Source organism: Oryctolagus cuniculus, chromosome 14 (genome assembly GCF_051225735.1).
Source record: "Oryctolagus cuniculus isolate XC-2025 breed Fujian yellow rabbit chromosome 14, ASM5122573v1, whole genome shotgun sequence".
NCBI classification, from domain to species: domain Eukaryota; kingdom Metazoa; phylum Chordata; class Mammalia; order Lagomorpha; family Leporidae; genus Oryctolagus; species Oryctolagus cuniculus.
Window position 1 is genome coordinate 45,795,648 of NC_142880.1, and position 19,838 is coordinate 45,815,485.

General features: G+C 45.8%; 1 protein-coding gene across 5 annotated transcripts in view; it reads right to left on the reverse strand.

Annotated features, from left to right (window-relative positions):
• The window catches only part of RETREG1 (reticulophagy regulator 1), a 148,158-nt gene that overhangs the window by 58,435 nt on the left and 69,885 nt on the right, over positions 1-19,838 (reverse strand). The window contains exon 1 of one of the 5 annotated variants that reach the window (XM_089312643.1): positions 8,848-8,986. The exons of the other annotated variants lie outside the window; for them this stretch is intronic. Within the exon in view, the coding sequence (XP_089168769.1) occupies positions 8,848-8,885 (38 nt within the window). The 5' untranslated portion in view covers positions 8,886-8,986. Of the gene's footprint in view, positions 1-8,847; positions 8,987-19,838 lie in introns of those variants that run through there. 5 annotated transcript variants of the gene reach the window in all.

The following is a 19,838-nucleotide window of genomic DNA, read 5'->3' on the forward strand; positions in this document are numbered from 1 at the left end:
GTGGGACTGACATGGAGTTTCTGTCTCTGTTTCCAGTCCAGCTGTCTGCTAATATCTCCCTCTCCCTTCTCTGTCTCCCTGTCATTCTTCCTGTCCCTGGGACAATGGAAAACGGCTCACGCTTTGGGTTCCTATCACCCATATATGAGATCTGGTGAACTTTTGGGCTATTGGCTTGGGCCTGGTGCATCCCCAGATATTGCAAGCATTTGGGGAGTGAAACAGTAAATTGGAATGTGTCTCTTTGTGTCTGTCTGTCTCCCTCTCTCCCTCCCCATCAAAAAAATAAAAAAAAACTTCAAAAAGTAATACAGTAAGTGATTATGTGATGAAGATTAATCAAAATGATTGTTTATACCTTGGCAAAATTTCCAGTGACTAATTTTTTAAAGTTTTCTATCACAACTTAGTAGTGATGGCAATTTGTTCTGGAAAATGTGTTTGACTAAAAAAAGTGGCCCTAGTTTCAATAAAACTGGCATAAAGAGATATTAGAAAACCTGCATATTTAAAGCGATATACTACGTAAAAAAGAAGTGATTTTACATATATTAGCATAATTAAATTAGCAGACAGTGAGTTTGTAGTGAATTACAATTACTATGAATAGAAAATGGGACTCTACATTTCTATTTGTGTGGGCCAATCAATACATATATTCAAGGTGACCACAGTCTTCCCCAGACCTTGGCAATGGAAATGGGAGATCACCTTACCTCCAAGGGAGTGTGAATGGAACTTGTGTTCAAGGTCACCTTGTGTGGGCCATCTATTGCATCTGCATGGAAAGGAACTCATCAGAATAGCTCCAGCTGGTGCAGGGACCAGCTTTTTCAGGGTCAATGGAAGGGGCGGAGGGCCAGTGAGGGATGAGTTGTAGCCCAGCCTGATGTGAGAGTGCGAGATCAGAGTCACAGATGAACAGAACATGCGCACTAACGGACAAGGTGAAATCAAATGGACACCATGAAGCCCTTCAAAGCACATGTCTGAAGAGTATCTGATTGCATGTCTGTGTTGTAATATGTCTGACATATTACAGGCAAAGTTCTGTATAAAAGGCCTCAGAATTGATACTTTCAGCTTTAAGGGGCACATGATTGCTGTCACAACTGCTCAGCCATACTGTGAGGGCAGGAAAGTAGCCATGGAAAAAACAGGTGAGTGCAGGCCTCAGTTGGCCAACCCCTGTACCCTGTATTTTACACACACTCCACAGAAGTAATAAAAGAACAGTTTGCCTATTCTGAAACTGATTTTAAAATACCATCTGTTTTCATATATCAACATCTGAGTTACTAGTATCCCCACCCCATCAAAGAAACTTGGTGGTCATTTTGTATCATTATTCGATGGGAAGCTTAACCTTGATAGATACTAATAGTAACAGCAGCTAAGGTAGGTTTACTATGTGCTAAGTCCTTTATATTAATTGTTTCACATATTCCTTATAATGTCTGAGGAAGGTGTTCTTATCCCATTTCACAGATAAAGAGACTAGGGTTGAGAGAGTCAAAGGATCTTGGCCCAGGTCACAGAGCTTACCAGACATCTGGATGTTAAGTTCCTGCCCATATCAGCTAGTGTAGCTACCTTTTCACATTCTCAATTCCATTTGGACACTAAAGCAATTAGGTCCTATGACTATTTTTTTAAAAGATTTTATTTATTTATTTTGAGAGGCAGAGTTACAGAGAGACAGAGAGAGAGAGAGAGAGTCTTCCAGCCGCTGGTTCTCCCCAGATGGCTGCAGTGGCCGGAGCTGAGCTGATCCGAAGCCAGGAGCCAGGATCTTCCTCCAGGTCTCACACTTGGGCCATCTTCCACTGCTTTCCCAGGCCATAGCAGAGAGCTGGATCAGAAGAGGAGCAGCCAGGACCAGAACTGGTGCCCATATGGGATGCCAGCTGTGCAGGCAGAGGATTAACATACTATTCCACAGCGCTGGCCCCTGTCCTATCACTATTAAAAGCGATTGTCTCTATGACTCTTACTGGTGTGCTTTAAATGTTTTCAAAAATTTCCTCACCTGTATATTCCTTTTATAACCAGATAAAATCCACAAATAGAAAACAAAGTCTGGGATTCTGTATAAACACTCTACAAATGAAAACAAAATTCTGGGTTCTTCATTTTGGGGTCTTGTCATTGATCATACTTCTGTTTTGAGATAACTTAATGCAAAAATACTGATAAGAAAGGTCATCATGAGAAAACTGGTAGTTGATAAGAAATAACTTAAAGCTGTGTTTCCTAGGACTGGAGGGTGGCTGTGTGCAGAATGGGGAAAGCTGTTTTTCACTGCATTGGCTGAGTTTCTGGAAAAGACTGCATCTTGAATTAGCAGCTAGCCTTTGCTGTCCAGATAAATATTGTGTTGCTATGACTGAAACTGCCCTGCCACATGGGTCATTCTGTCATATAATTAGCTTCTTATCATATCAGGTGCAAATCAAACCAGCAGCACTTACTGTGAAGGTGGTAATTTAACAAATCAGAAATGCAGTTTTCAAATATCAGCATCCGACTTACTATCATCACCATCCCAGTGGAGACATGCCAGGCTTGTTTTGCATCGGTGTAGAGCAGCAAACTTAATCTTGGTGTAAATCATGTTAGGAAGTTTCATTCTTAGCTCCATCAGTGAGTTTGACTAATTTTTTCGCATCCTCACTACACTACTGCATTGTGGCAGCCCAACTGGAGGCAGAACAGGGGAGAGTAAAATTTAAGCTTCAATGTCCTTTTAGGCATAAATACCTAATGCTCAGGCTCTCCCACCCAATGTTTACCCAGCACGGTCTTCAGGTTGACTTCTGTTCAGTCAGCAGCATGTCACGTCTCAGCAACGCCTGATGTCAAGTGATCTGTGTCTAAGAACTTCGCCCTTCACCCTCCATATCATTTCAACAGGTTCTTCCTCATGTCCCTCCCTTCCCTGTTACTCAGTCCCATGCTCATCTCCATGTCACAGTCCGCTCCCGGGAAACTCATCGCAGCTACAGCCCTCTCCTATCTCCAAGCCATATTTACTTCTCCACGTGACTGTCACTCTGCCTGAACAGGCAACCACTACAGGGCAGTGTCTGGCACTGTGCTGGGCACAGCACATGTGCTCACAGGGCAATTCTGCCAAGTGGCCCCTGGAGCCAGCCTGTTGTGTCCTGATGCTCTGTGATCTTGGGCAAGTTATTTAACCAGAACTTCGCAGAGTTGTTGCTGTGAGGACTTACTACAATATGTAAATGAATGTGAAGTGGGTTAAGTGTACGATCGGGTTAGAGGTAGCATGTGCTAAGTGCGAATGTCGTCACAGCCAAACACGAGAACAGTGCTCAGCGTTATCGGCAGCCCTACTTCAATGCCTGCTGAAAAAATGCCCAAGATACGGTGGGAAGAATCACCATGTTCCTAAAGTTGTAATTATGAAATGTCTGAAGTTTGTATTCCTTAAATAAAAGGTTTCTGGGGGGAAAAATATACCCAACAAATAAAGCCATTTAATTTCACACATTCCTTGTTCCTGTCTCCAACTACAATGATCTTTCTTACTCTTTCACGAGAATTTCAACATAAGAGATGAATAAAAGAAGAAGGAAGGCAAGGAAGGTGGAAAATATTCCTCAGATTTCCTGTTCTTTCATTTTTAGTCTTTAACTATGCTGGCCAGGTCACCCCCTGGAAACTAATAACAGCACCTAAGGTGGGCTTACTATGTGCAAAATCCTTCATGTTCATGATTTCAGATACTCCTTATAACATCTGGGGAAGGTGTTCTTATCCCATTTTACAGATAACAAGAATGAGGTTGAGAAACTCAAAGGATCTTGGCCAAGGTCACAGAGCTTATAAACAGCTGAGTCAGGACGTTTTTCTTCTCTTAGCACTGTCCTATTCATTCATCATGGATTGATTAATGATTCATCATGGACTGATTAATGACATGGTTGGCTGGATGACTGATTGATTTAACAGCTGTTTATTGTTGCCAACTGCAGGTCAGGCATTGGGTGGGCAAAGATTAGCCATGGTCTCCATGGGCACCAAGTTTATGTCTGGTAGTAATCACAAACAAATCAACAAGTGGTTACACAGCAGTGTGACAAAGGCTATCACCACAGAGAACGGACAAAGTGATAAGAAAACTCGCAAAGGCAGCAGAGGAGGCAGCTTCGAGGGCTCAAGGACCATCAGAAAAGGCCTCCCAGGGAAAGGATGCCTGGGATGTGTTGGCTATTATTTAGGGTATATTGGGCTTGGGAGGGGAAGAAGTCCAGGTGGAAGCAGGACAATATCTGACATGGGGAGTGGACAGACAGAGCTAAGGAGCGAGGAAACCCCACGCACCATGCACTAAACAGATATTTCCTGAAACAAATTAAGCAGTGGAAACTGCCAAGTTTGGCTTCTCTTTCACAATGTATGCAGTAACCAAACTCGTCTTCCCCCTCCTCCACCCCGACATCCATGGCTCCACATCCGTGGATTCAATCAATCAGGAAAAGAAAATATATTTTTTTAAGATTTAGTTACTTATTTGAAAGTCAGAGTTATACAGAGAGAGGAGAGGCAGGGAGAGAGGCAGGGAGAGGGGCAGGGAGGGGGGGAGGGAGGGAGGGAGGGAGAGAGGTCTTCCATCCACTGGTTCACTCCCCAGTTGGCCACAATGGCCGGAGCTGCGCGGATCTGAAGCCAGGAGCTAGGAGCTTCCTCCAGGTCTCCCACATGGGTACAGCGGCCCAAGGACTTGGGCCATCTTCTACTGCTTTCCCAGCCCATAGCAAAGAGCTGGATTGGAAGTGGAGCAGCTGGGACCTGAACCGGCACCCATATGGGATGCTGGCACTGCAGGAGGTGGTTTTACCAGCTATGCCACAGTACCAGCCCCATAAAGTATTTTTTTAAAATGCCATGCCCAGCATTTTTTCCTGGTCATTATAATCTAACAATAAAGTACAGAATTATTTATGTAGCATTTACACCGCGTTAGTTATTATAAGTAATCTAGAGATGATTTCAGGTATATTATGGGAGTATGTGTGCAGGTGTTACACAAATTCTATATTGCTATATATAGGTACTTGAGCATCCCTAGATTTCCATATCTGCAGGAGGTCCTGGAACCAATCTCCCACAGATACTCAAGGGTGACTATAATTATAAAGCTTTCCCTGAACTTTTCCTTTAACTGCAAGCTTCCTGTACACCAGGATTAGCTGGGAGAGCTGCACCTGCTGGTTAAAGTGCTCAGACTTCTGGGATGAGGGGAATGGACCCATGATCTCCTTGGCTTTGGAAATCTTCCTTAAATGATTGATATAGGAAGGCACATACTTAGATGGAACAATTTTTCTTGATATCCCAATGAAGTCCAGGGACATCAAATTTTGGTAGCTTGCTTGTCACTCAATCTTTGGAGACAATGCATGATGCACAATTTTCAGAAGTCTCACCTTCATCTCCTTGCTAGTGTTCAAAAGCTTTTTCTGGGCCAGCGCTGTGGTACAGTGGGCAAAGCTGCTGCCTGCAGTGCCGGCATCCCATATGGGCGCCGCCAGTTCAAGACTCGGCTGCCCCACTTCTGACCCAGCTCTCTGCTATGGCCGGGGAAAGCAGTAGAAGATGGTCCAAGTCCTTGGGCTCCTGCACCTGCAAGAGAAGACCCCAAGGAAGCTCCTGGCTCCTGACTTCAGATCAACACAGCTCCAGCCGTTGTGGCCAACTGGGGAGTGAACCAGCGGATGGAAGACCTATCTCTCTCTCTCTCTCTCTCTCTCTCTCTGCCTCTCCTTCTCTCTGTGTTAACTCTAACTTTCAAATAAATAAATAAATCTTTTTTAAAAAAAGCTTTTTCTGTTTGCTTTTGCTATTTTTATTCCCTCATGTGGGGTCTCCATGCAAAAAAACAAATCAATGAGCTGATGCCATTTTTTATTTTTATAATAAAAGAAATGAAAGAAATATTCCAAAGAAATGTTTACAAATTACATGTACACAAGACTATATATATTTGCCACATGAAACTATATTCTAAGTGACCACAACATAAGTCAGTCTTAGGAAGGTAGGCTGGATTTCTTCATTGTTTATTACTCTTTGTTTTACAAACTGGTAGAACTCATAGAACATAGCTCCTGTAAAAGAATGTTGAAATTTAAAACAATGACAACTTGGAAGACAGATGATACAGAAGCATTATGTCAGCCCACAAAATAAACCGCAAATCCCACTGCAGGGCAAAGATGAATTTACGCAGTATGCTCTCTGAATTCTCTGTGTGCAGCACTTCCAAAGATCTGAATACAACCCTTGGAGGAAGATGCCCACCCCAGATTCCAGGCTTCTGGAGTGAAAGGAGCTTACAAAAGACTGAAATACATGTTAGCGGTTAAGATGAACCTTGAAGTCTTATGTGATCCACGATTCCCCTAATCCAAGAGCATAAACCTGACCCCCAGCACTCTCCTCCTCCCAGCAGAAAGGCCAGATTTTTAGTGGAAGGAAGAATGTCCAAGGCAAACCAACCTGGAGGTCTCTAGGCCTAAGACTTTCTCACTGATGTTCGGGAATGAAGAAGTTTCTACCGTAACCAGCAGAGAAAGCCCGACAGTGCCTGGGGTGCTGATTCACGGGTCTACAGGAGGAGCCAGGGTTTCTGGTGGCCAGTGGAGTTGACCCACTCTGGCAGGTTTACGGAGAAAAGGAATTCAGTGAAGGCCAGGGAGTCTCCAGAAGACCAGAGAACCAGATGGCAAGCATTTCCCAAATCACACCACAGAGGTGCCCTACCAGAAACACGCACAGGCTCTGCCCTCATGCAGCCTACAGAGGCCTGGGCCTCCCAGAACCCTCACCACTTGCTGTTTTGGAAGACAGATGTCTCAGCCAACACCTGCCCCAGGAGGAGCCTGCTACTCTCATCACCAGCTTCTAATTCAATGTCTGGCGAGACCACATCCTCTTTATTTTTTTAATTTTTTGACAGGCAGAATTAGACAGTGAGAGAGAGAGAGCGAGAGACGGAAAAAAAGGTCTTCCTTACATTGGTTCACTCCCCAAATGCCCGCAACGGCTGGCGCGCTGCACCAGTCCAAAGCCAGGAGCCAGGTGCTTCCTCCTGGTCTCCCATGCAGGTGCAGGGCCCAAGGACCTGGGCCATGCTCCACTAACCTCCTGGGCCACAGCAGAGAGCTGGTCTGGAAGAGGAGCAACCAGGACTAGAACATGGTGTGCCAGTGCCACAGGCGGAGGATTAGCCAAGTGAACCACACAGTGCCAGCTGAGACCGCATCTTCTGAGTAGAGCCAGGGGTTATGTGGCTCCTACCCTGGTTTATCGAGCAGAGAAAGTAATGTAATCTTCTACTTTGGAAAGGCTCAAACTCAGTTAAAAAAAAAATCCCCATTACAGGAAAGGTCTGGCAGCTGAAACAGGTACAGTCCCCTCTATGCCTGCCGATTTACAACAGCAGACACTTTACCCACAAAAACCACTGAGCATCGGCATTAACGTGTGTGAACCACGGGTGACAGCCCTGGTGACTTGTCCATGCCACCCAGATCAGCGGGTAACTCACATCTCGGTTCTCAGAGTGTGTGTCGGCAGTGTGGTGGGGCTCAGCGCTTGTCCAGCCACGCTGGAGGGTGAGGATGCAGAGGGAAGGGTGGAAAGGAGAGATTACCATGCTTATGTCAGCCGAGCTTATGGAGGCCAAGGCAGTCATGTGATAATGTGTGAATCAATCAGAAGGGGTAGCCCAGGTATTTCTGTACTCATGTCAACACTCACACACTTCAATCCCAGCCAGCCCCCACTTGCCTGTTCTGAGTTTTCCGGAGGCACTTTTCACATGAGTCTCCTATCCTCTATCCCTTTCACCTGTTAAGAGCAGAAGCCCCCAGTGATGTGCCGCTACATCAGAGACTGCTATATTGATTACACATCCCTGTCGAATTACAAGAGAAAATGCCTCCTGCTACAGCTTTTCTTCTTCTGTAAGTGACAGTCTCTTCTAGAAGAGCCAGATCACTCAGGCGTTCATCATTCTTACTGAGCACTTACATTATGGGCCAGGCCCTGTGGTAGGCCCTGGAGACACAAGGATAGATAACAGAGACATGCACTCTGCCTCCTGGAAGCTCCCAGGGAGGTAAAACGCTGGACATTAAACAAATGAAGACACAGATTTACAAAGTCACATTTTGGTAACAGCTGGTGGGAGAAGGTAGAATCCTAACAAGGTAGATATTAAGTCAGAATGCCCAACTCTCTTTTCTTTCTCATGCTCACATTTATTTTTATATTGTATATGTTACACATACACAAATCTGTTTTCAGCTGGCTCACAACTAGGCTGCTCAGCTGGGGTCAATCCATGTAAGATCCGAGTATTCCACTTGATCCCAGCGACAGCAAGTGCAGAGAGACCCCTCCCCTCCCCAACCAGTGTCAACAGCAGCTGTTGGATGCATGCTGCCTTGGGCTGACAAAAGTTATAGCCTCATGCACCTGCCTGATCTGATATCGCACAGGAAGACACAAAGCAAGAGGACGTCAAGTCCCTTCATCTCCTTTGAAGCCCACCTCCCACTCCTGCCCCAAGAAGGAAGGTGGTGAATTCCCACCTGCTTCACTTCTCTTGCCCACACTGAGCGACCAATCAGGATTTCCAGGTCAGCTTTCAACAAGCAAAGACACCCACCTCTTCCCAGAGGTGGCCTTGAAATCAGTGACTCCACTGACTCATCCACAGAAATAAGTGCTCCCAAAATGCCCTCACACTGGGCAGCCTGATGAAAACCCAAGCGCACTTCCACGTCTGCAAAGATGAAGAATCTGAGTACTCACAAGTGGCCATGAGAGAGACAAGAATTATTAGTCAGCATTAGTGGATCAGCTCACAAAACATGAACTGCCAACTGAATGCATCCCCTGGGCCTGGGCATGCCCACACTTCAACACATTTTAACTTCTGTCCCAAGGAGCCACCAGGAGACACAAGGACACAGGACAAACATACATCTCCCATTTCATTTTCTCAACACTCTGACATTTACTCCCTGCTGCCATCCAATAGGAAACTCTAACTCCACACGTGTCAGATTGCACCAAGTGGAAAAATCACGAATCATCACAGGGTGCTACAACTGGGTGCCCAAAGACACAGTGCAAGGTGTTGACAGCACCAAAGCAAACAGATGCCTAAGATGGTGTGTGTTAAAATTAAGATCTGAGGTGGGAGGGAGGTTTTATAAGACAATGGGCTTCAACCTTCATCTCAGACTCTTAAGTTGGGGAGGGTGCTAGCAGACTCAAGTAATGCTTTCCAACACAGATTTCTTTAAGAGCCCTCACAGATGAACTAGCAGAGTGGAAAGAGCAGAGTCAAAAGCTGAGGATGGGCTTGATATTGCACCTCGTGCCTTGGAAGTCCCCCACAATGACAACAGCAACTGTCTTCATTAATCGTCTGTTGCTGGGAAAAATAAATACCTAAGGCTGGGTAACTTACAAAGCATGGAAGTTGTTTGGGTGCACAGTTCCAGGGGCTGGGAGGTGTAAGGGCATGGTGCCAATAACGGTTCAGCACTGGGTGGGGGCCTTTTTGCTGCATCATCCCACAGCAGAGGGCATCACTTGGCAAGACAGGGCCAGCTCAGGTTTCTCCTGCTGTTCTTATAAAGTCAATAACACTCTCTTGGGGTACCAGGTGACCTCTTCCAATCTTAATTCCCTCACAAAAGCACCATCTCCAAATACTATTAACAAATGAATTTGGAAATTGGGTTTCCAACACGTGAACTTTCAGAGGACACATTCAAACCCTGGCAGTTACCCCTCGATGAGGGATGTGAGGAAGTTATGCAAAAGGTCCAATGTCCACCAATTTCCCTTCTCCTGACCAGCCCCGAGCCCATCCCTCCTTGCCTGTCTCAGAATGAGTCTGAGTGAATCAACCATCTGCTGTGTTCATGAAGCCTTCCCTAGGGCCAGGCGCTGTGCCAAGTACGTTATAGGCTTCCCTGGGCTCTAATCCTCACCATGACTTACTGAATTAAATACCATTTTCCACATATTAAAGTGAAGAAATGAGGCTTTGAGGCTTTGTAAATTGCCAGGGGCCATGCACCTGTTGAGAGAGAGTGTGCAAGCAAGCTGGGTTAAACCCCAGGTGTGGGGCTGGTGCTGTAGCACAGCGGGTAAGGCCACTGCCTGCAGCACCAGCATCCCATATGAGTGCCAGGTTGGAGTCCTGGCTGCTCCACTTCCAATCAGCTCTCTGCTATGGCCTGGGAAAGCAGTAGAAGATGGCCCAAGCCCTCAGGCCCCTGCACCCATGTGGGAGACCCAGAGGAAGCTCCTGGCTCCTGGCTTCAGATTGGCACAGCTCCAGCTGTTGCGGCCAGTTGGGGAGTGACCAGCGGATAGAAGACCTTTCTCTCTGTCTCTCCTTCTCTCTGTGTGTGTAACTCTGACTTTCAAAGTAAATAAATAAATCTTCAAAAAAAAAAAACTCAGGTGTGAGTCTCATCCTGTTAACAACCCCTCTCTCCTTCCTGAAAATGCAATGGGACCACCCATGGCTCAGCAGGGCTGCCAGCTGGAATATCAAGCATCTGAAAATGAGGGGTGCGGGGTGCACAGTGTGTGGATTTGACCCCAGGTCATCAAAGGCAAACAGACAATGTGAGGCTTGAACATTGAACACTGGGGTAGCAGGAGAAAGAGGGCTACACCCTCCAGTATGGTGCCCTTCACCTGCACACGCATGGTGGCATCCCTGCCTGGGACTACTCTCTGGCCCCACATGCAGGGCCACAACTTTGAGAGCAAATATCAGGCAAGCAAAGCCGGCTTAGTGCAGGAATTCTCATCTCTCCAGAATGCATACAGAATCAAGAACCGTAGTAGGGGAAGGATCTCGGGACCAGCTGAGCTCGGTCTTTTCATTCTACTGCAAGGTCAAACACAGAGGCCGTCAAGGCCCAAGGAAGAGGCCGATTTCCAGAGCTGTGGTGCACTCCTGAGCCTTGGAAAAGACTGAGAAACCTAACCCCCCACCTCCACCCACCTCAGCTACAACGGGGAGCAGATGGCGCCTGGCTCCAACTCTGAAGGCCAAGCCGCCAGCCTCAGGGAAAGAAATGAAGAGACAGCTTTGGACGAGATGAGTGTGTGAAGTGACTGCTCAGGGCAGCTGTGGGATTAGCGCAGGCTGCTGGCTCTTAGCATGGAAGTAGCTTCAAATCCAGGGCGTGGTTGCTTCTTGAATAATACAAAGATAACCACAGATAACAATAATGATGATCACCAAGATGAGCTGAGTTGCATACTCAGGACCAGACACTCAATGAAATGCTACACATTCATGATCTCTTGGAAGCCTCCCCAACTACATCCACTCTAAAGCTGAGCACGTAAGCACATTGAGACCTGCATGCCTGTCTTAACCATCATGTCCCTGTCTCAGGACAACCCAGGCCTGCTAAGACATGGCCAGTTGCACCAGTGGGGCTGGAGAAGAGACCTCAGAATGGAGAAGGAACGAGGGCACCCTCGGCCAAAGCCAGACTGGGGACTGGTCGTAACGACCTGCTACAGCCTCACTTCAGATTGCCCCAAGGTACTGCAATCCTCTTTTTGGACATAAAATTCATTCTTAGAGGCCACTTTCCTGCCTGGAACCAGAGTATTTCACTCCCAAATGGCTGGGCACACCTGAGGAAGGGAGGGAGGAGGCCTGACTTCACGGCCTTTAAAATGAGCCTGCAGGAAATAAACAAGGTATTTTGCTTCAGCACTCACGTGCTCCACCCCAAAGCCAGCAAGCAGGGAGAGTCCTTAGTATTCGGTGACTAATCAGATGACAGCCGCGCTGGGAAACACACCCCTGAATGTCATCAGAGTCCAGGCATCTGAACTGGGAATCCAGAAATAAGCTGTCACCAAAGGGACTTGTGCCCTCTGGAAATAATTTCGAGAACATGTTTCATAACCCAGGGCTGGGACTGAGCAAGTCAGGAGACAAGGAAAGGTCAAAACACACCCGCTGGTCCTCCCTGGCCCAGCTGCATCTCTGCTTGAGTGTCAATCACAGGGAAAGCCAACAGCCCCAGCAGCCAGGTCTGCCCTCCCCCAGCACTACCTGAAGGCAGACCTTACGCATTTGTCAGAAGGCATTGCCATCGCTTCCTTGACTTGCCTTGACTGTGTTCTGAGTAACTGTCAAAAATTAACGAGTATTTATTCACCAGACACGCACATGTCAAATAATTACTGGTACCAGATTCTCCACTTATCAAATATGACTGAATTGAATGACATGTTTTAAAAGAACTTTCCTTTCTAAAGTAATGTAGCCCTGGTATAGAAAATGGGAATGGCATTTTAAAAGGAGCAAACTCTTCTTGAAGGAAGAATACATTCAACATGAAAGCTTATGATTATCTCATTTCTGTTATTCAGTGCATCCTGGTCAGGACAAAGGATTTGATCACCAATACAAAGAGGGACATTCAGTACGAAGGTTTGTCCAAATCAGGTCGGGGCGGGGGGTGACATACATTTGAACTAGTGGTTAAGACACCCACGATGCACAACAGAGCGCCCTGGTTCCATTCCTGGCTCCAGTTCCTGACTCCAGCATCCTGCTAATAAGCACTCAGGGAGGCTGCAATGATGGCTCAAGTGACTGGGTCCCTGCTACTCATGCGGGAGACCTGAAGTAAGTTCCCAGCTCCTACTTTGGCCCCAGCCCAGGGTCATCACTGTGAGCATTTGAGGAGTGAACAAGGGGACATGGACAGGATCTCTCTCTCTCTCCCCCTCCCCTCCCCCCTCCCTTCCCCTCTCTCTTTCTCTATCTATCTATCTATCTATCTGCATCTCAGATAAATCAAGTCTTTTGGAACCTTTTGTGATGGGGATCTAGGAATCCTGAGTACATTTCAACCACAAGCCTGGGTCTCTCCAGTTAAAATGACCAACACAGCAGGTATTCCACAGCAGTTTTATTTTCTGGAGCAGTGATCTACTAATTGACTTTAAGCTTACACATTTCTGAAGCACGATGAACCAACTCATCAGCTTTGTTTATTGGCAGAGTCACCCACAAAGTCAACAAATGACAAAACAGGAGAGGACAGAGAACCGCTGAGGCTTGATTAGGAGCTCAGGAATGACAGAGGGTAGGGGCTGATGCACCTGCTCCTGTCGAACAGGAGCACTGCCTTCTGTGATATAGCACAGGGATGACCGGCGGACTCACTTCTACCACAGAGTCAATTATGAGAGCAAGGACCTTAAACACTGGGCATCCAAGCCCTCTGATCCTCTCCTTTTTAGGAAATTCACACATACACACACACACACCCCAGTAAACGATGTATCTCAACACTATAAGAAAACTAAACCTGGCACCGGCTTTGTGGAGTAGCCAGTTAAGCCACTGCCTTGTAAGCCAGCATCCCATATGGGCATCAGTTTGTGTCCTGGCTGCTCCACTTCTGATCCAGCTCCTGGCTAATGGCCTGGGAAAGAACAGAAGATGACTCAACTACTTCAGCCCCTGCACCCATGCAGGAGACCCAGAGGAAGATCCTGGCTCCTGGTTTCCGCATGACCCTGCCCTGGCTGTTGCAGCCATTTGGGTACAGAACCAGTGGATGGGAGATCTGTGTCTGTGTCTGTGTGTGTGTGTGTGTGGAGACCTTCTCTCTCTGTAACTCTGCCTTTCAAATAAATAAATAAATCTTTAAAAGGGGAGGGGGAAGGACGTAAACTTGTCAATGAGTAATTTGAAACCGCTGGATGATTATCTAAGAGGGGAAGGAAAGAGACAGATCACCCTCCCTGTGCCACTTCATCTCACACCAGCACAGGTGCTGTGTGCTCCTCACAACTGTTTGCTCACCCATCCTCCCAAGAACAAAACAGGAAGCCACACATCCCTTTCACACCAGCTATGGGTCTGCTAAGGACCTGAGCACAGAAATCAACAGCAATACCATGAAGACATGCAGAACGGTGGGCTACTTTGTTCCACATGCCTTTCCAGTTATTTGTGTAAATAAATCAGGAGCCCTGGGGAGTAGCCAGTAATTCAGACAGCTGAAGTGGGGAAAACATGGATTCAGTCACCTGACAAACAAGTATTTGTTCTGTGCCATTGCCACGCTGGAGAGACTCCAGAAAAACCCCCACCTTGGCCCCCCAAAGTGCCCCAGAGCTTCTGCGTGCAGGGAGACACCACTCATCATCACGCTTTCCTCATGTGTAATTAGTGTTATGGTGATGTTTGCGTCCCTCCAAAAATCATATGCTGACACCTAATAACCAATGAGACAAGTGTGAGAGGTGGGGCTATGAGGTGTGATTTATACAGCAGGGTTCCACCTTCAGGAATGGGGTCAGTGCCCTTACAAAGGAGGCTGCACAGAGCCTGAAGATACCATCTATGAGGATAAGGCCCTTGCCAGACACCAAACCTATCGAGGCCTTGATCTTGGACTCCCCAGCCTGTAGAGCTGCAAGCAACAAATTTTTTGTTGTTTACAACTTACTCAGCCTAAGCAATTTTGTTTTGGCAGCCTGAATGGACTGAGACAATCAGTGAAAACTACCTCAATTCCACTCTTGACTTTTCCCATAGATACACCAATGTAAAGAGATAGCATTTGTGTTTATAAATAAAAACTAATTGATATTACCATGGTTAAAACAGCAACTAAAAGAGGTTTAGGTCTGGTTTCCTAAGAAAAAGGGAAAGCGATGATAATTTTCTTAACACTTGTGTGCGGTGGCCACCATATTCTAGGCTGATAGCAAAATGTGTAGAGTTTGAAAAACCACAACTTTATCCAGGTAGACTTTACAGAACAGGTGCATCCACTTAAAGCATAAAAACTGGTGGGTTCTGCAGATGTTGACACAGCGAAACCACTGCCACAAGTCACAGAACATTTCCAACACCACCCACCCTCCTCACTCAGAGGAGGAAGGCAACCCCAGTCTCGGCAAACACAGCTCTTCTTTCTGTCCCTGCAGGTTGGGGAACGCAGGAGCCTCTGCGGTCGTAGGAAGGAACCAAATAAACACGCAGACAAGCCCTCCTGACTCCTACCTGACAGCTTTTCAGTTGAGGAAAGCCCACAGATGTGGGTACCTCATGTTGCTCATGTCTATACAACAGCAGTGACAGGCCTTAGCAAAGTAGAAAGTAGGCCTGGCAATGGAGGAAATGAAATCAAAACAAACAGAAAACCTGATTGCCTCCAACCAACCATCCCGTTTCGTTTTTTCCTTCCTTTCTCTCTTTTTTTTTAAGTATCTGGATCACACTTAATAAAAACTGCTATGGATTGAGCAGATAATGTTACCATATAAATTTTTTCAAGATGTATTTATTTATTTATTTGAAAGGCAGAGTTAGAAAGAGGCAGAGGCACAGAGAGAGAAAGAGAGGTCTTCCATCTACTCCTTCACTCCCTAGATAGCAGCAATGGCTAGGAGCCAGGAACTTCTTCCAGGTCTCCCACAGGGATGCAGGGGCCCAAGAACTTGAACCATCTTCTACTGCTTTCCCAGGCCGTAGCAAAGGGCTCTACCAGAAGCGGAGCAGTTGGGACTAGAACCGATGCCCATATGGGATACTGGCACTGCAAGCTGTGGCTTTACCCACTAAGCCACAGCGCCAGCCCACCCTATAAATGTTTAAGGATAAGGAGATATTCTTTTAACCTGGAAGTTTTTTTTTTTTTTTTAAGTTTTACTTTATTTATGTACTTCAAAGGTAGAGCAACAGGGAAAAAACAGAGGGAGGGAGGAAGGGAGGGAGGGAAGGAGGGAGGGAGGGAGGGAAGGAGGGAGGGGGGAGGGGGAGAGGGAGGGGGGAGGGGAGGGGAAGGAGAGAATTTTCCATCTGCTGGTTCATTTTCCAAATGCCCACGACAGCTGGGACTGGGCCAGACCAAAGTCAGAATCCCAGAACTCCATCCATGATTCCCATGTGGTGGCAGGGACCCAAACACTTGGGTCCATCTTCTGCTGCCTTTCCTGCCACGTTAGCAGGAAGCTGGATCAAAAGTGGAGTAGCCAGGACTTGAACTAGGCACTATGACAACATGGGACACAGGCATCTTAAGCAATAGCTTAATCCACTGCACCACAACACCTGACCTTGGTTTTTGTTTTTATAACATGCAAACAAGAAGGCTGAAAGTTATCCCGAAGTAAACCTGGTTCATAATTCAGGGCTATAATTGTCTGTTCCTATACTGTAACCCCAAAAAAATGGGGAAAAAAAGTACTGTTTTATTCTCACAGGACTTCTGAGTCATTTAACTAAAAGAAATACATGTTACACTGCACATGTGAAAGGAGTCTCTCGGCATCTGCTTTCTCACTATAGATTAGTTTGCATTTTAGAAATTGTCTTCTGGGGTGGGTGTTCGGTCTAGCAGTTAAGATACTGGTTAAGATGTTCCCACCTGGGCTCTACACCTTGCTCTAGCTCCTGACTCCAGCTCCCTAGTAATGCAGACCTTGGGAGTCAGCATCGCTGGCTCAAGTGGTTAAATCCACGCAACTTACGTAGGAGACCTGGGTTGAGTTCTGGGCTCCCAGCTCCTGCCTGGCTCAGACCTGGTCATTACATGCATTTGGGGAATGAACCAACAAGTGGATGGGAGCATCCTGTGTCTCTCTCTCTCCTTCTCCCTCCCTTTCTCCCTCCCTCTCTCTCCCCCCTCTCCATTTTTCCTCCCACTTTTACTCTCTCCCTTCCCTCTCCCCTTTTCTTCTCTCTCTCCCTCTGTCCTTCACTCTCTCTCTCCCCTCTGTATCTCTCTGCCTATCACATAAATAAATACATATTTTAATTATATAAAATAGAATCAAAAATTAAGTACTTTTTGTCTACCTCTTCTCATCTGAGTAATTATTTTGAGATTCATCCCTGCTGTTTCATTTATCAGTCTATCAATAATTACTCCATCATTGTTGAGAAATATTCCATTGTAAGAATATATCACAAGGTATTTCCATTACTTATTTATAGATAGTTTTGGGCTCCTACAAGTAAAGCTGCTATTAACATTCATGTCCAAGTCTTTGTGTGAACATATGATTTGCTTTCTCTTGGAAAACACCGATAAGTGGCTGAATCCTATGATAGATGTATGTTGATATTTTTTAAAGATTTTATTTATTTATTTGAGAGGTAGAGTTACAGAGAGAGAGAGAGAGAGAGAGAAAGGTCTTCCCTTCGTTGGTTCACTCCCCAAATGGCCGCGACGGCCGGAGCTGCGCCGATGCGAAGCCAGGAGCCAGGTGCCTCCTCCTGGTCTCCATGCAGGTGCAGGGCCCAAGCACCTGGGCCATCTTCCACTGCCTTTCCGGGCCACAGCAGAGAGCTGGACTGGAAGAGGAGTAACAGGGACTCAGGCAAAGGGTGCGCCATGGTGCCGGCCCCTGTTGATCTTTTTAAGAAACTTCCAAACTGTGTTAGAGAAGGCACATTCATTTCCCATTAGCAGCATATAAGAGTTCCAATTGCTCCACGACCTCTCTAACATTTGGTATGGTCAGTCTTTTCCATTTTAGCCATCAAATAGTGCTATCTCATTGCGGTTTTAATTTGCAGCTCTAATGTTTAACAATGTAGAACAGGTTATCTTGTGTTTGTCTACCTTGTTGAAGTGTTTTAAATGTTTTTCATATACACTGTATACAAGTCTTTTTAAGATACATGATTTTTAAGTGTTTTCTCCAAGTTTGTGTTATGACTTTCACTCCTTAATTGTGTCTGTTAAAGAGCAAAGGTTTTGAATTTTGATGAAGTCAAATTTCACATTAATAGGTGATGCCTATGATATTATATTAAACACACTATTCCCTAATCCAGGGTTATGAAGAGTTTCTCCTATGTTTTTTTCTAGAAGTTTATGGGTGAGGACGGCATTGTGATGTAGTAGGTTAAGCCTCCGCCTCCGGTGCCAGCATCCCATATGGGTGCCAGTTCGAGTCCCAGCTGTTCCTCTTCCAATCCAGCTCCCTGCTAATGGCCTGGGAAAGCAGAAGAGGATGGCCCAAGTTCTTGGGCCCCTGCACGCACATGGGAGACCCAGAAGAAACTCCTGGCTCCTGGCTTTTGATCAGTCCAGCTCTTGACATTGCAGCCATTTGCGGAGTGAACCAGGAGATGGAAGACCTCTCTGTCTCTCTCTCTCTCTCTCTGCAACTCTGCCTCTCAAACAAATAAATAAATCTTTTTTAAAAAAAGAAAGAAAAGGTTTATGGGTTAAGGTGTATATTTAGGCCTATGTTCTTCCCCCTTTTAAATTATTTTTTTATTTGAGAAACAAAAAGAGAGGGAGAGTAGAGGCAGAGATAGAGATAGAGGGATGGGGAGAGGGAGGCAGTAGAGAGGGAGAGAGCCCGCACCCACTGGTTCACTTATGTTCCCTTTTGGGTGAATTTGGAAGCAAAGTTCACATTTTTGCATATGGCTATTCAATTTGCCTGCAATGTTTCAAAAAGTATCCTTTCTCCACTAAACTGACTTCAAAGTGGCTGTCATATATAAAGATGCTTCAAAAAAATCGGCCAAAAGTGAGATTAAAGGGACCAGCACTGTGGCACAAAGGGTTAAAGGCCCAACCTGCAGTGCCAGCATCCCAAATGGGTGCTGGTTTGAGTCCTGGCTGCTCCACTTCCGATCCAGCTCTCTGCTATGGCCTGGGAAAGCAGTAGAAGATGGCCCAAGTCTGTGGGCCCTTGCATCTAAGTGGGAGACCCAAAAGAAGATTCTGGCTTCGGATCAGCTCAGCTCTGGTTGTTGCAGCCTTTTGGGGAGTGAGCAAGAGAATGGAAGACCCCTCTGTCTCTACCTCTCTCTATAACTCTGTTTTTCAAATAAATAAAATACATCTTTAAAATAAATAAATAAATGAGATTAAAAAGCAAGTTTATTTGGTACAAAAAAAGTTTTGAAATCCAAGCATAGTTTTTACAGTGTGCATCTTCTATGAGTGTTTGAAGACTCCAGGCATCTGTGGGCTCATTCTGGACTCAACTTTGTTCCGCTGATCTACTCACTACAGGGTCTTGATTTTCATGACTTTATAGTAAGTCTTCATTTTAGCCAATAAGGAAACAGGTTTAGAGAGTAGAGCTGGTGTGCACAAAGTCCAATGTCTGTTCTATTAGTGCCACATTACTTACCAATTTAATTCTTCTACATGTAAGGAGAATTCATGCCAAAGAAGAGATTAGTTAATATGACAAGGATCAATATAATGTTGCCAAAAATGTCTGAAAAAAATCAAGCTTTAAACCTAGTAAGTATATAAACTTTTATAGCAAACAAACCATTTCAATGAAAAAAACAATTTGCCTCTCCAACATTTGGAGAGTCCCTGGGTAAGAGTTTGTTTCCATCTAGCCAATGCTCCCACATACACGTGTGTGTGCGCGCGCACACACACACACACACACACACACAGACACACACAGTGAGCTTTGACGATCTCTAACCCCTTAACACTAATGACAACACTGTTTGCTTCCTCACATGATACAAACATTTTAAATTATTAACTATGCCTTTATTTCCCAAAATACTATTGAAGATGTTATATCCTGGAGTAAGAAGCACATGCTGCTGGGTTCGGACTATGGTACGATGCTGACAACAGGAGCTGAAATCTTCCCTGCACCTCTGCAGTCAAGTCATTTAACCAAGCTTTCGTGGTCTTGTCCTTGCTAATTACTGCCTGCCTCCTGGGACCATCTTGAGGAAAAAATTGGTAACATGGTGATCCCTTGGTATCTGTGGGGGA